We start from the raw sequence: 14,969 nt of genomic DNA on the forward strand, positions 1-14,969 counted from the left end.
TGATGTGAGACAGATGTGAAACTGATTTTAAACTGATGTGAAACTGTTTTCCCAGGTTGAGGTTTGGAAAGTTTTCATTCCTCCACACGGGAGCCTCCTCTGAGCCTCCTCTGAGCCTCCTCTGAGCCGTTGCCCTGGCGACGTTGCATCAGCATCCGCAGCATCAGCATCAGCTCCTGTCAAGGTCGCTGCTGGCGAGAGGCATCATGGGAAGGCGAGGAGGACACCACGAGCAGGGAGGGGGGAAGGAAGGGAGGGAGGGAGTGTGGGGGGGGGGGCGTTGTCATCCTCTCACGACCCCCAGGACCCCACTCCGCGCACGCGCACACGCTTTCATCAGCTGATCCGACCAACTAACCGAAAAACGGCTGCGACCATAATAGGACAAGAGGCCGCGGTGATGATGATGACGATGATGAAGAAAAAGACGAAGTCACGGATTTCTGCACGCACACACTGCGGGGCGGGGCCACGTCACGGGCACCGCAGCATCCCCGCGTCCCATTGGTTGATGGAGGAGGGAAATAAATAATAAAAACAACTGCGTGTGGTTACGTGCGCGTCTGCTCGTAGCACCAGAGGAGGGAGGAACCGCCGCAGCTCTCAGGCCTTTGTCCGCTGGTCACGACCGGTACGTGTGTCTGTGCTGATCCGGGTTGTGCGGCACGGATCCGGGGTGTAGCCTGTGAGACGCACCGGGGCTGGAGGAACCGTCACGAGGCTGCAGACTTCTCATCTCCCTCTGCCTCGTTTCAACGTGCACTGTCACATGCATGATCCTGAATACCGGTGATTGGGTTTATTGATCGGGGAAGAAAGAGAAACGCTCGTGCGCGTCCTGGTACCACGGACAGCGCCTTTACTGAGGGGTGCTTGTTTTCCTGCAGCTCTCAGCGCCGGCGGGCGGATCCTCTCAGTGTTTTGACCTCCACCTGAAGACTCCAGCTCCAGTTTGCTCCTCTTCTTCACCTGGTGATCGTCCAGCTTGGCTTCAGAAGATGGCGGGACAGGCAAGTGTGGTTTTCTTACCTCACGGTGTTGAATTAATGTTCCAATTATTATGTATAATAAAGGGAGTTTATATAAAACCCCTGACATCTTGACAGCTTGTTCTGGCTGAGCAGTGTTTCTATATGAAGTGTCTCTGTGGAGCTGTGTGGGCGAGAGTGTTTCTGTCTGTGAGTCACACACGAGTTCTGCAGACGTGAGACAGAGACATCATGTCCTGCACATACGTGTGATGCTTTCACTGTTTGAATCTGTCATACGTGTGCATGTGTTCAGCCACATGACTGATTGTGTGAGTGTGAAGACCACGTGTCCTAAAAACAAGCGACGGAAGAAGAAAATCCTCTTCTGCAGCAGGCTGGCTGTGGGCGTAGGATTTGTAGTGGAGGTAATATTAGTCCTAAGATGAGGATGAAGGTCATGGAAGCAGTGGTGGGCGGCGAAGGAGATGTTTCACTGGTTCCTTCTCCCAACGTAACGGAAATGAAACGTTCAGATGCAAAGTCTCCACAGCTTCTCTCCTGCAGACGAACGTCTCTGTTGAGGCAGAAGAAAATGGAAACCGAACCAGCCACAGCCTCACTTCTCATGTGCGCACGTACACATGCAACACGTTCCTCCAGGAGGTTTGTTTAAAGGGCCCCTGGGAAATGAAGGGAATCAATAACATGAAGAGGAGGAAGATGATGAAGAGGAAGGCAGAGGAAACCACAGAAGAAGAAATGGTGGTATAAAATACACAGAACACAGGGCGTGGAGCAGAGATCATCTCCAACGTTTAATCTTTCAAATACGTAGATTTATACTTTATCGAAGCATATTGGTCAATAATCATCTGATGAAGGTTATAAAGGAAGTTGCTTCTGTGCAGTAAAACCTTAAATCATGACACTTTTATACTTTTTAACATTTGACGCACAATAAATAAGAAAACAAATATTTTGTAAAATCAAAAACATTTGATTGCTTTCCTCGTGCACCAAAGGCTTTAAGGTGAAACCGTCCTAAAGGTCGAACTGAGCGGTGAACACATGTGACCTCAGTGTGGTCAGATCAATGAAGTGTGTGTCTGTGTTGTGTTGTTTACATCGGGGGACTTCACAGTAAACATGTTGCCGTGTCAGGACGTCCTGATTGGCTCTGACTTCACATCCTGCTCCGGACGTCTCGGGCCAGATATCGAGCGACTCATCGAATTATCACAGAAACAGATCAATTCCTTTTTACGGCCTTTTTCCTGCAGCTTTGTCCGAAAGTTGGATTGATTCAGAGAGAAATGGTTCGTTCGGAGCAGATGTGGGTCAGACGTGTGTGTGTGTGTGTGTGTGTGTGTGTGTGTGTGTGTGTGTGTGTGTGTGTGTGTGCGTGTGTGTTCTGTGTGTGTGCACAAGGGCTGTGGCAACCTTTCAGCCTGTGTCAATAAACCTGTCACCTCCAGGCTGTTGCCATGGAGACGAAGGACAGAGGAAAGGGGGCAGACTGAGGGATGATGGAGGGATGATGGAGGGATGATGGAGGGATAGAGTGATAGAGGGATGGATGATGGTTTCAAGAGAACAAACATGTGGAACCTTGTCTTCAGTGGGACGGAGATGAGAGAAGTTGCTGCTGCTGGAAGATGAAACATGAGTTTGGAGCGTGAGAGGAGAACGTGGACGAGTCACAGTCTGATTCCTGCTCATCGTAGATCGTAGATCCTCATGAAACACGTGAAGGGAACCAGCCGGTTTCCGTCGGTTCCCTTCACGTGTTCCTCGTGGGAACAACCGAACCTTCTGACCTGTTCGATCAACCTGCATCAGAGCACATGCTAACATCGTGGTTGCCGTAGTAACGAGGCATCTGTTCACCAAGTCTGTCTGAAGCAACAGATCAGTGACACGGAAGTTTATAGAGATGATGTATAGTGCAAGTACAGCAGGGCGTTATAACACACGCACGCACACACACACACACACACACACACACACACACACACACACACACACACACACACACACACACACACACACACACCACACACACACACACTGTCAGGACTCGACCTACGAGCTCTCGTTACCGATCCTCGTCTGCGGCGTCATGTGACCCATAATTTCTACTGAGTCACTGTGACTTGACAAAAAAACAGAGACAGAAGATGAGGGAACAGAGAGAAAAGAGGAAGGTGTGTGTGTGTGTGTGTGTGTGTGTGTGTGTGTGTGTGTGTGTGTGTGTGTGTGTGTGTTGTTGTTGCTCGTATCGTGCCCACGGCTCTTTTCTTTCCGTCTCAGTTCATTAACTTTGAATTGAAATGATGATGATGATGATGTCAGATGATGAAGGACACACTTGCTTCATGATTGAATCTTGACCAGTGAATTTAATTAAGTTTTCAAAACCATAACTTAGTTTTTATTGTTCCACGTTTATCCTGTGAATTCAGATTCACGTGAATTCATCACAGATTTTACTCTTGAAGCTCAGTTACTAGATGTTTCACTGTGAATGTCGTCTGTGATGCATTTATTTACAGTGTTACATTAAATTATGATTCATTAGGTTGTGTTTTAATTGGAAGAAATGACACCAGAGAGATAAAATAAGATTAAAACAAGATAAAATCCTATAAATGAACGAGTTTCTTTATTTCTTACGTTAATTAACTTTGCCCTCCTCCTCTGACCTCCTCCTGAAAAGTAGCTGATCTAAGATCTGAAACCTGATGTGTGAGAATAAAGCTGAAATCCTCCTGAGCCTTTAAACGCTCTTTAGAATAAATCCACTTTGACCTTCACCACCATCACCGTCCACCTTCACCTGCTCCTTCCAGTCCTCTGATTGGCTCTGGTCCCGCGCGGCAGCCAACGCCTCTCCGTCTGAAACCAATCCTGGAGAAGTGCCGTCTGTGCTGATATCATCTGACCTCTGTTGTTGTGGTTTGAAGGGCAGAGGATCAGCTGAGCGTCGGACCAGGTTGATATGAACCATCTCAAATAACAGCAGCAGATGGAGCCTCGTCAGCAGAACGTCTCGTTATCAGGGAGAGGAAACATCTGCAGCAGCAAAGACACAGTGACCTAGTTCCTCCTGCTCAGACCCCACATGACCCTCAGCTCCGATGTGGGATCAGCTGAGACCGGATTTCTTGTCCTGATTCGTTTCTGGGATGGACGCCTGACTTCCTGGGTCAGGAGGGAACTTCATCATCTTGTAGAATCAAACCTCAGATAGATTCATGTCACAGAAACAAAAACTTCTGCTCTGAAACTCTAATCGATGTTTGATTTACAAACACCTGACGACTGTGGAATTAATATATCTACGGATGATTAAGTTACTTCAGCAGCTTTTACTTGTAAAGTCTGTGACGTCACACACGGTGAAACCACTTAAATCAATCAGCCGATGTATAAAATGTTCGAATCCCATTAACCCTCCTGACAGTTTGTCATCTTGTGCAGTGGTTTTAGTTTGAGGAGTATATGGATCGATTTTTGATGAACTCTCAAGATGAATTTCTTGTGCCAGGCTCCGCGAGGGGGTTAGATGATATCTGGTCGTCATGACGACGGCGGCGGCGGCTCCTTCAGTGCTCACCGTGATTTGATTAGAGAGGCGAGTGGTCACGGGGCAGAAGCAGGTGGACTGTTGCTGCTGCTGCTGCTGGATTGAATTTCATCTGCATTTAGCTGATTGAGTCCAGGAAAGACAAACACAGTCATAAAAAGGAGCTCAGAGATGAGATCAGTTTCAGCCTCAGTGCGTCAAACACCACAAAGCACGAACATGTCTGATTGTTCTAGTCATTATATATCAGGAGTGTTATGGTGTGGTGTGTGTTGTGTGTGTTGTGTGTGTTGTGTGTGTTGTGTGTGTTTGTGTGTCCTCTGATCATGATTGTCTATGAGAGTGTCACTGACCTGTTTCTGGCGTCAGCTTCACAGTTTTATTGCATCTTTCTGCCGGCGGCACTGATTTAAAATCCCATTATGATCTCAGATCTGATATTTATTACGTCTGTCTCTCTGTGTGTGTGTCCCCCCCCCCCGTCCTCCTGACCTTTCCCCTCTCATCTTCTTTTTAACTTTCTCAATTTTCTTCTTCTTCTCGTCTGTTGCCATCGCTCCAGGAAAAGCAGGTCACAGGTTATCTCCTGTTCTCCCTGACCACCGCTGTCATCGGCTCTCTGCAGTTCGGTTACAACACGGGAGTCATCAATGCTCCCGAGCAGGTGGGTAACATCTGTGTGTGTGTCTGTGTGTGTGTGTGTGTGTGTGTGTGTGTGTGTGTGTGTGTGTGTGTGTGTGTGTGTGTGTGTGTGTGTGTGTTACACAGATGTATAAAAGTCAACCACACAAGTTTGCAGTTTAACTTAACAAAAACAAACCCAAGAGATGAGAGATGAAGACGTCTAATGTGAGGAAGATGAAGAACTGACTTTACAGTTTGGACGACAGAGGCTAGCACTTTAGCAAGCTAGCAGGAGAGCAACTTAATGCAGGAAATCATTCAATCCTCACATTCAAGTTTCAAATCAAACTTCTTAAACTTCACGTACTTCCTGTCACCTCAGAGATTTGACCTCCCCCCCTCGTCTGTCTTTCCGTCCCTGCTCTCAGAAACTGCGATCTTTCTTCAACAACACCTGGGTGGAGCGCTATGGCGAGCCCATCTCCCCGGGCGTCTGCACCATCGTGTGGAGCGTCTCCGTCGCCATCTTTAGCGTGGGCGGTATGGTGGGCTCCTTCAGCGTGGGCGTCATGGCGAATCGGTTTGGCAGGTAGGAAGAGACGGACGCTCCTCTGTTGAGTCGTGGTTAAAGTTACGTCACGTGTCTTAATTTCCCTTTTTTTCCAAATGAGATTTACTCTGACATGTTTGTGTTTCTTTGCTTTCATGGCTCCGTCTACTTCCTGTGTGGTTGGGCTGAGCCGTCACAAACCATTACTCCTAATGGAGTTGATGAAGCGTGTCTGAATTCAGCCCAGTGCTCGGCTCTAATGTTCCCCCGAGTCCTTCCTTCGTTTTCTAACCTTCCTCTCAAGCCACAGAACCTTTTCACTGGGTTGTTGTTGTTTCCTCTTCAGACTCAGATGATCAGAGAGAAACCTGGAGGGGGAAAAGCTTTTTATCTGTAAAAACTGGAGTTTTGTGGTTTTCTGGGATTATAAAAAACTTCATGTCACATGTTTTTATAAATACCAAAAAAACTAACTTTCTTCTCAGGTATTACTATGTAAATACATTTGACTCCTCCCACAGTTCTTTGCACATTTGATATTGTATGCTTGCCTTTTTATGCTAAGCTAAGCTAATCACTTCCTGGATTTAGCTCCGAACTCAACACACATAGATAAAACATTTAATTAAAGAGTCAAATCATTATCATTAAAAAACGCAGAGCAACGGTTGAGTTGCTTCGTTAGATTCCACCGGACTCCATCGACAAAACCAGTGATTTGAGCTCAGAGACCACAGGAGTTATTGTTGTAGGAATCATATCCATAACTTGAAACCTATTAGAGGCAAAAACGATATAACTTTTTCTGAAACATGTTTTCGTTCCGTCAGTGATGAAGTCGAACTTTGATCTGCTTCTCGGTGTGAACTCTGTGGTTCCTCCTCCTCAGGCGTCGCTCCATGTTCCTGGTGAACTCTCTGGCCGTGATCGGCGGCCTCCTCATGGGCTTCTCCACCATCTGCTCCTCCTACGAGATGGTGATCGCCGGCCGTTTGGTCATCGGCCTGTTCTGCGGCCTCTTCACCGGCCTGACGCCCATGTACGTGGGCGAGGTGTCGCCCACTCCCCTCAGAGGAGCGTTCGGGACCCTGCACCAGCTCGGGGTGGTGGTGGGCATCCTGATCGCTCAGGTCAGCGCCACGCTCACAACAAACCTCCGATTGAATCCGTTTTAAAACAAGCCTGGTGAGTGTGGATTGAACTGTCGTTGTGGTCCCCGGTGTTTAGATCTTCGGTTTAGAGGCGCTGCTGGGCTCCGACAAGCTGTGGCCCCTGCTGCTGGCCCTCACCGTGGTCCCTGCGGTGGTGCAGTGCATCCTGCTGCCCTTCTGTCCCGAGAGCCCCCGCTTCCTGCTCATCAACCTCAATAAGGAGGAGGAGGCACGAAAAGGTACGCAACAAAACATCTGCAACTCATACTGCACCTACTGATGGTTGTACTGCACCTACTGCACCCGGAGGAGCCGGGGATCGAACCGCCGACCCTCTGGTTCATGGAGAGAAGACGGCAGACACAGCGGCACTTGGGTAGATACAGTAATCCACCGTTTCTCTGTGTGAACTCTGCATCTGACCATTAACAATACTACTACAAATACTACTATAGACAGCATACTGACACTGCTACTGCTGCTACTATAACAAATACTACCTGGACGTCTGCTGCTGCTGCTCTCAGTAAATCTACACGACCACTCTTTACCTCCTTGTACTACGACTACTGCAACCACAAGAGTTGATGCTGTTCATCAACAAGCTCTACGGCTACTGCAGCCATTATACTACATTAAATAATGTGTAAACAGAATATATATACAAAATACTAACAGTACTACGTCTTTTACTGCTGCAAATAACAATATTAGAGCCACTTCTTCTACTGCTACACTACTGCAAAAAGTACTACTATTAGTGTGTCTGCTGCTACGGCTGCTCTTCACACATTTACTACTAATTCCGGTGATATTACAACAACGTCTGCACCTCTGGAACAACAGGAGCGACTCTGATGCTGCTGCAGAGGCGGAGGTCACGATGACGTCTGAGTCTGAGGAGACGAGTTCTTAACGGACAGAAGGTTTTGGTATCTGGACTCCGAGGCTCTGACCCACTTCTCCTTCACACGTCTGACACAAAGAGAAACCACCGTCAGGTTCACAGAGGAGTCAGAGCGTCTGTGCTGCTTCCCTCTCGTCAATGAGTCACAGTTCTGTACAAATATAATAATGAACTGAATGAATTCACCACCTTTAGAACAAAGTTACAGAGATATGATATAAATGGAGAAGAGGAGGCAAACGACTGGAATCAAAGAGCAAAAATATTATCATAAAACATCATTAAATGATTAAAATAGTCCAGATCAGAGGCAGGATGCTGTACTGGGGCGTGGAAACAGTTATTCATGTATTTTATAATCCTGATATCCCAGTGATGATGGTTTGTGATTGTGTCGACAGCGCTGGTGCGTCTGCGCGGCAGCGAGGACGTGAGTAAAGACCTGCAGGAGATGAAGGAGGAGAGCGCTAAGATGGCCATGGAGAAGAAGGTCACCATCCTCGAGCTCTTCCGCTCGCCGGCGTATCGACAGCCGCTCCTGGTCGCCGTCATGCTGCAGCTCTCCCAGCAGCTGTCGGGAATCAACGCGGTGAGTCCACAGGACGCTCACACAGAGACATGTCCATGTTAAACACACAAGTTATGTTCTTATTGATGGTTGGTTACTGCCTTGATTTGCTAACGATGGAAATACAAACAACATAACTGCATAAAGACTTAACGCCACAGTTTAATTCATAATCACTACATTATATAAAACTCAGAAAACCAAATATATTGTAAAGTTAACATCCAACATTAAATCACTCACAGGATTTTTCTCATCCTCTCTAATCCTGATGTTGCTTATTAACTTCCTCTCCAGTCGCTCCTCTGTGACTTATTCTCCCAGACTCATGAAATATTCAGTGCTGCAAACTACAGTTCTATATTTAACTGAGAAACACAGACAGGTCGGTGGAGGTAAAAAGTAAACATCAGATAAATCCTCTCAGCAGGAGGCAGGAGGACGTTTGGTGGATTATAGCTGCACATGATTATAGGATCGGAGATTTTTCACACGTCTCTGCTGGATGCTGTCAGAGGGAAAAACTAAAAACCAGTATTTGACTCTGTGGTGTAGCTGTAGTTCCTGGACCCTGTACCAGTAGTTGCTGGTTTATTAGGAACACGTAGCTGATGCCAGTTCAGTCTCATACTTCAGTCCTGCAGTAAATCCTCCATTCATGAGGATTATAATGTTCAGTTGAGACAAAATCATTTCAATTATTCGTTTATGTTATTTGATCCTTTCTCTCTTCTCCCTCCTCTCAGGTGTTCTACTACTCCACGGGGATCTTCAGCTCGGCCGGTGTGAAGCAGCCCATCTACGCCACCATCGGCGCCGGCATCGTCAACACCATCTTTACCATCGTTTCCGTGAGTGTCGTCATCCTTCACGTGTGTGTGTGTGTGTGCGTTCGGCAGCAGGTCACTGAGTCCTGTGTGTGTGTTTGTGTCCGCAGCTCTTCCTGGTGGAGAAGGCCGGACGACGGACGCTGCACCTCCTGGGGTTGGGGGGGATGGCGGTGGCCGCGGTGCTCATGACCATCTCGCTGCTGTTGGTGAGTCACAGGGTTGAAGAGGGACCGACTGAGAGCAGGGCGGCTCCATCAGATGTTTGCTGTGACGACCGCTACGTTAATTAACTTCATCTTAACCAAACCTTCTCTCTCTCTCTCTCTCTCTCTCCACCTGAGCAGAAGGACATTCCTGCCATGAGCTACATGGCCATCGTGGCCGTCATGATGTTCGTGGCCATGTTTGAAATGGGCCCCGGTCCGATTCCCTGGTTCATCGTGGCCGAGCTGTTCTCCCAGGGGCCCCGCCCGGCGGCCATGGCGGTGGCCGGCTGCTGCAACTGGACGGCCAACTTCCTGGTTGGAATGAGCTTCCCCAAGCTAGTGGTGAGAGAGAGAGAGAGAGAGAGAGAGAGAGAGAGAGAGAGAGAGAGAGAGAGAGAGAGAGAGAGAGAGAGAGAGAAGAGAGAGAGGGAGAGAGAGAGAGAGAGAGAGAGAGAGAGAGAGAGAGAGAGAGAGAGAGAGAGAGAGAGAGAGAGAGGGAGAGAGAGAGAGAGAGAGAGAGAGAGAGAGGGTCCAGGACGTTTCCCTCTTTTTAACTTGTCTAAGATAATCTAATGTAAATAATCTCTGTCCCCTCCTCAGGAGTTGTGCGGGCCGTGGGTCTTCCTCATCTTCGCCACCTTCCTCATCCTCTTCTTCATCTTCACCTACATCAAAGTCCCGGAGACGAAGGGCAAGACCTTTGATGAGATCGCCCAAAGCTTCGGCAGCCCCCCTCCCAACTCCTCGTCTGTTGAGGAGCCTCCTGCGGGCGCCAGCGCAGCCGTGACGCTTCCCGCCTCGCCGCTGAAGGAGAAGGTGCCTCTGGTTGCGGCGGTGGCGGCTCCGGCTCCGGCTCCGGCAGCTGAGACCACTCCTCTGGAGGATAAATCCAAGTCGACCGTGCAGGAGAGCGTGTAGAGCGGCGGCAGACTCACTGCTCACGGGTGAAGGAGGTTTTAAATGAAGGAAGCTTCAGAGATTTTAAAAAAAATGCTGTAAATTGAATTAACTATTGGAAAAAAGAAAGAGAAGTTTTATATTAGACCTGCTGTTGTGGGCTTTGATTCTTCAAAGTCCTGCTTCTGCTTTCACAAGTTCACGATTTCCTTCTTTAACGTCCTCCCTCCCGTCACTGTGAGAGAGAGGCAGTCCGATTCAAGCTACTGTACATTCCTACACTGCAGCTCCACTCATTAACCAGACCAGGCTTTCTCAGCTGTGTCCAGGCAGAACGACCCACTTTCCCAACGCGCCGGCACCGGCTGTCTGTGCCTGCTCCTCGGGAGTTCAATTCCCCAGAGTAACGAAGTCGATGTTCTGACTTCAGTGTGTTCGGAATGTGGGAAAAAAAGTAAACAATAGTGTTGAGAGCGTTTAACAGCACATTAACGCCGACTTGCATAACAACAAAGAGCTGAGCAAAAGAAATTAGCTTTGACAGGCAGATAAATCTATTAAAACGTTAATCACGTCTCTATTGGATCAAAAGAGACGAACATGAAGTTTGCAAGCGACAAAAGTAACATTTGACATAAGAAGCTTCTATTTAGAGCAAATTTTAAAATGATATTAGTCACGTGGATTCCCGGTGAATCATTACAGAATCATTAACGTAAACTTTGTGTGATCACGTGTCTCCACTGACGTCCGAGTTCACGTCCGGGATGAGTGAGCGAGGAGATCGTGCACATTTTTATTTTTAATTATTCCTCCTGTGGATACTTTAGTGCAATATAACTAGCTGTTATTTAATTCTATAACATTTAATGATCTTTTATCTGTGTCATGTTTTCGGACGTGTTCTCAAATCTCAATCCATGCTCCGCCTTCAGCTGACTCACAATCAGCTGACTAACCTTTAAATGGCAAAGCACTAAACTTTAGACACATACAGGACAGATGTGATCCTGACGTTTATTAAATCTGGATCCAGAAGGTTTTTGATTTGATAATCCTGGATTTGGCATCAGTCTGTGTTGTGGTGTCGGTTGACACTGGTGCTGAGTTCTGTCATTTATCTAAAAAACAAAACTGAATCTGCCTCGTGGCTAAAATGAATTTGAGGATTTACTAGAACTCGCCGGTTGAATAGTCTTAGCTTCAGTAGATAACTGTAGGGTGACGTGCAAGGTTTCTGTTACAGAGAAAATTATGACTATTTATTACCTAAGAACTTGATTTTTGTATGAAATATATATATGACAAAGTCAATTTAGAATCATGATGCTTTCCAGATTAACACAACAGGCGATGGAATCGAACCTGCGTCGCTCGAACTGCGGCTCAGAGATTTAGATGAAGCGACACTGTACATTTTATTTGTTTCTCTCTGTTTAGATGCAGCGTTAGAGCCACGATCACTAACACAACGTAGCACTACAGCGCTGTATGTCTAATAAATAGTTCAAAGTACTTATTCAAGACAACATTTACCCGAGCGCGTACGTGGCCGAGCTGATTTTAGAATAAGTAGGAGTCAATAAATAAAATGTGCAATCAATGTAGAATCTGCTGCCTCAACAATGTAGATTAGTTAATGCTGAGTCACCAACACGTAGAGGAGGAGCACACGTCTTAAATGCTTCCTGACGTTAGCTTTAAATTATTATGATTAAATAATAACGGCTTCCAATACTCAATCGTGTTTGTAAAACCTTAGGAACTAATTTGGTGACTGTGAAATCAAAGTGAGACGAGATATAAAACTTTGTTTTCAAGGTAAATTACTGAAGGTTAACGTTGTTTCTTTGGATGAAAACAATTTGAGCAGAACTCTGGAGTTAATTCTAGTTCTGCGAACAAAATGTGGACGAAGCTGCAGAACGTTTTTATGTCCTTGTGTCTTTTGGGGCTGAATCCCAACGAAAGAGACAAAACCTAAAAGAAGAAGGAGCTGATTTAACGAAGATATTCTCTCTGTTACCTGAATGCTACGTTATGTAGCCAGTTAGCCGAGCTATGGATTAGCTTCATGTCATCAGGGCTGATACATCGTGAATAAGAAAGTCTTTAATTGTGTTATTTGTTGTTGTAATTTGACAAATTATTTATTTCTTAACATTGACCCAAAGCCAAGTTAGTCGTTTAGAACGGTAGTTCTTCGATTGTCCACTAGGGGAGCACTCAGAGAACTGAGGTTACACAATAAGTGTAGTTCCAGTGAATTAAAGAACGTGGGTTCATTATGTTTATGTAACTCAAACTGATCATAGCGCCACCTGCTGTTCAGAGAAACAGTTGACAGTCTGACTCTTAATGTCTTTGACACGTCATTATTAGTGATTATCGATTGTTGCCGAGCCTCTTGATTGGTCGGCTGCCTCTGATCCGAAAGAAAGAAATCTAAAATGGCGCTGTAATATTTGTAAACTCCATATTCCAACATGGAAACACACAAAATGTTTCCTTCATTCACCATAAAAAAACGTCCCTGTTTCGTTTGTCGGGTCCCGACGCTGTGGACGCTGTGTCTTCGTCTGAAGAGTGTGTCGTGCGTGTGGCGTTGTGTCTTCTACAGACGTACGAATAACTAACAGTGTACAGTGTGTGTGTGTAACGTGTGTATATGTGTGACGCAAAGTATATTTTCTATATCCCGTCGTGAGTAATTGTAGTTGAAGAAGCTATTTCCACCCCTGCTGCACTTTAAGAGCATATTTATTTATTTACACTACGTAGTATTTTATTTTTTCGGCAAACACTGGAAAAATATTTATCTTGACAAGAAAGTGATTTGTACTGAAGTGTAAAAAGTTGTTTGGAGAGATTCCAACTGAAAACGTGAAAATGTGTCACTTTGCGTCTGACAGAGATAAAAGTTGAAACGTGAAACTTGTTAAGATGAATATTTACTTGATGGTGGACGGAGTCACGGTGTCGCTGTGTGTTGCTGTGTTTGATGACAGTGTTGTGCTGTGTTTGCACTGGACGGAGACGTGTGGTGTTGTTGTGTTGTGTCCCAGCTTCTGTCCCGCACTGCTCCTGCAACACGCCACTCACCCTGAGCGCCACTCACCCTGAGCGCCACTCACCCTGAGCGCTCCTGTTCCTGATGTCACGGATCGAACCCCTCACTGGTTTGTGCTGTTTCCTGGGAAAAGATGACAAAATGAATTCAGAACTGGGATTTTAAAGTGTTTAAAGTGTTTGAAACAATTTAAATTTGTCTTTGTGTTTCACTGAAGTTCAGACATCTGTCCGACTGCAGTGAAACACAAACCCACGTGCCCGGATTTGAATCCAACACGTGGCCCCGGGTGCACACGCCTCTTGACCACATGACCGCCTGCTTCATGCACACGTACGAACTCAACACCTTCATCCAGCCAAGAGGAGAGAATAAGTATTCATTTGTAAAATATGTATATTTAAAAAAATATTATTCTATTTATATGTTGACCTGCACGCTCACATGTTTGTGTGTTTGTGTGTCTGGGGTGAACGTGATCGTTGTGTAGAAGAGACACATTGAAATTGTGTGTTTGTTCTTGTCCCTCATCTGTTTGTCATCACAGCCGTGCTCTTTATTCGTGCCTCATTCACACTCACACTCCTCAGGTTATTTGCGGCCATATTGTGTTTCTTCTTCTTTGTTTTTTAAATTAAATTTTCACTCATCCTCCATCTTTTCATCTTCACTCCATCTTTATTAATTTCTCATCAGAGTGAGCCCTCCCGTTCACGCTCAGAGCCGTTGGTTGATATCCGGCAGCGTTTTGGCAGCCATGTTGTTTTTTGTTTCGTTTTTTTTGCCTTTGAAGTGTTTAAAAAGTCTTTGCCCTTGATGACGTTGCTACGGCAACTGCTGCCAACATTACAAAAGTTGGTTCACGTTGCCTAGCAACAGCCGGGGAGTCAATTCCAAACTGTTACTCACACAAAGTCATTTTTTACCCAACAAAAGGCGACGTTTTCAGCTTTAAATCAGATAAAACTTTACCAGAAACTAGAAATGAGACTTAAACTGAATCACGTGACTTCACAGACTGGAGCGTGTCCGAACGCTTCGGCCGCCGTGTCCCTCGCTCTGCTTCGTTAGCGCCTGACCCGTGTGTGTCGTGTAGTTTAACGTCTGAGTATCACGTACTGTAACGCTGCTCGTGCCTCAGCACCGCACACGCTCACGTCCTATCAACATGTGTGTTTGTGTTTTGCTTCCTGGTTCATTCACCCACTCACACACTTTGACAGCACTGCATTGTGGGAAGTTTCCAGTAGTTTCCAGTAGTGTGTAAATGTTACATCTAGAGTTCGATGGTGGACGTAGTGAAGTGACGAGTTGTTGACAGTGTTTCGTTTCTCTTGACCACACGACTGATGCATTGTGGGTGATCGACCTTCAGTTTCTGTACCGTGATGAAAAGATGGAACGACAGGTGTGAATATTCAGGATCTTTGATTTGACTTGTGCCCCGACACGTTTATGTTTGTATTGTAAATATATGATGTTGTTAAATAAAATATTCATCCTGTAACGAGATCTTTGTCTGAATCGTCTGATTCGATACAACAGGAAACATCAGTGATATCGATGATCATAAATAACTGTGATGACAGAAGAAGAATTATCACCTTGT

At 46.1% G+C, this 14,969-nt stretch overlaps 1 protein-coding gene across 1 annotated transcript; it reads left to right on the forward strand.

Moving 5' to 3' along the window:
• Positions 1-282: 282 nt before the first annotated feature.
• Positions 283-14,872, forward strand: slc2a3a (solute carrier family 2 member 3a). The gene is made up of 11 exons (XM_047344077.1): positions 283-789; positions 888-1,010; positions 5,120-5,221; positions 5,610-5,770; positions 6,621-6,861; positions 6,959-7,121; positions 8,191-8,378; positions 9,104-9,208; positions 9,295-9,393; positions 9,532-9,735; positions 9,994-14,872. Exons 2-11 carry the CDS (start codon positions 999-1,001, stop codon positions 10,309-10,311), a joined length of 1,593 nt encoding a protein of 530 aa, XP_047200033.1. The 5' UTR covers positions 283-789; positions 888-998; the 3' UTR covers positions 10,312-14,872.
• The last annotated feature ends 97 nt before the right edge of the window (positions 14,873-14,969 follow it).

This window comes from Hippoglossus stenolepis, chromosome 17 (assembly GCF_022539355.2).
Source record: "Hippoglossus stenolepis isolate QCI-W04-F060 chromosome 17, HSTE1.2, whole genome shotgun sequence".
NCBI classification, from domain to species: Eukaryota; Metazoa; Chordata; class Actinopteri; order Pleuronectiformes; family Pleuronectidae; genus Hippoglossus; species Hippoglossus stenolepis.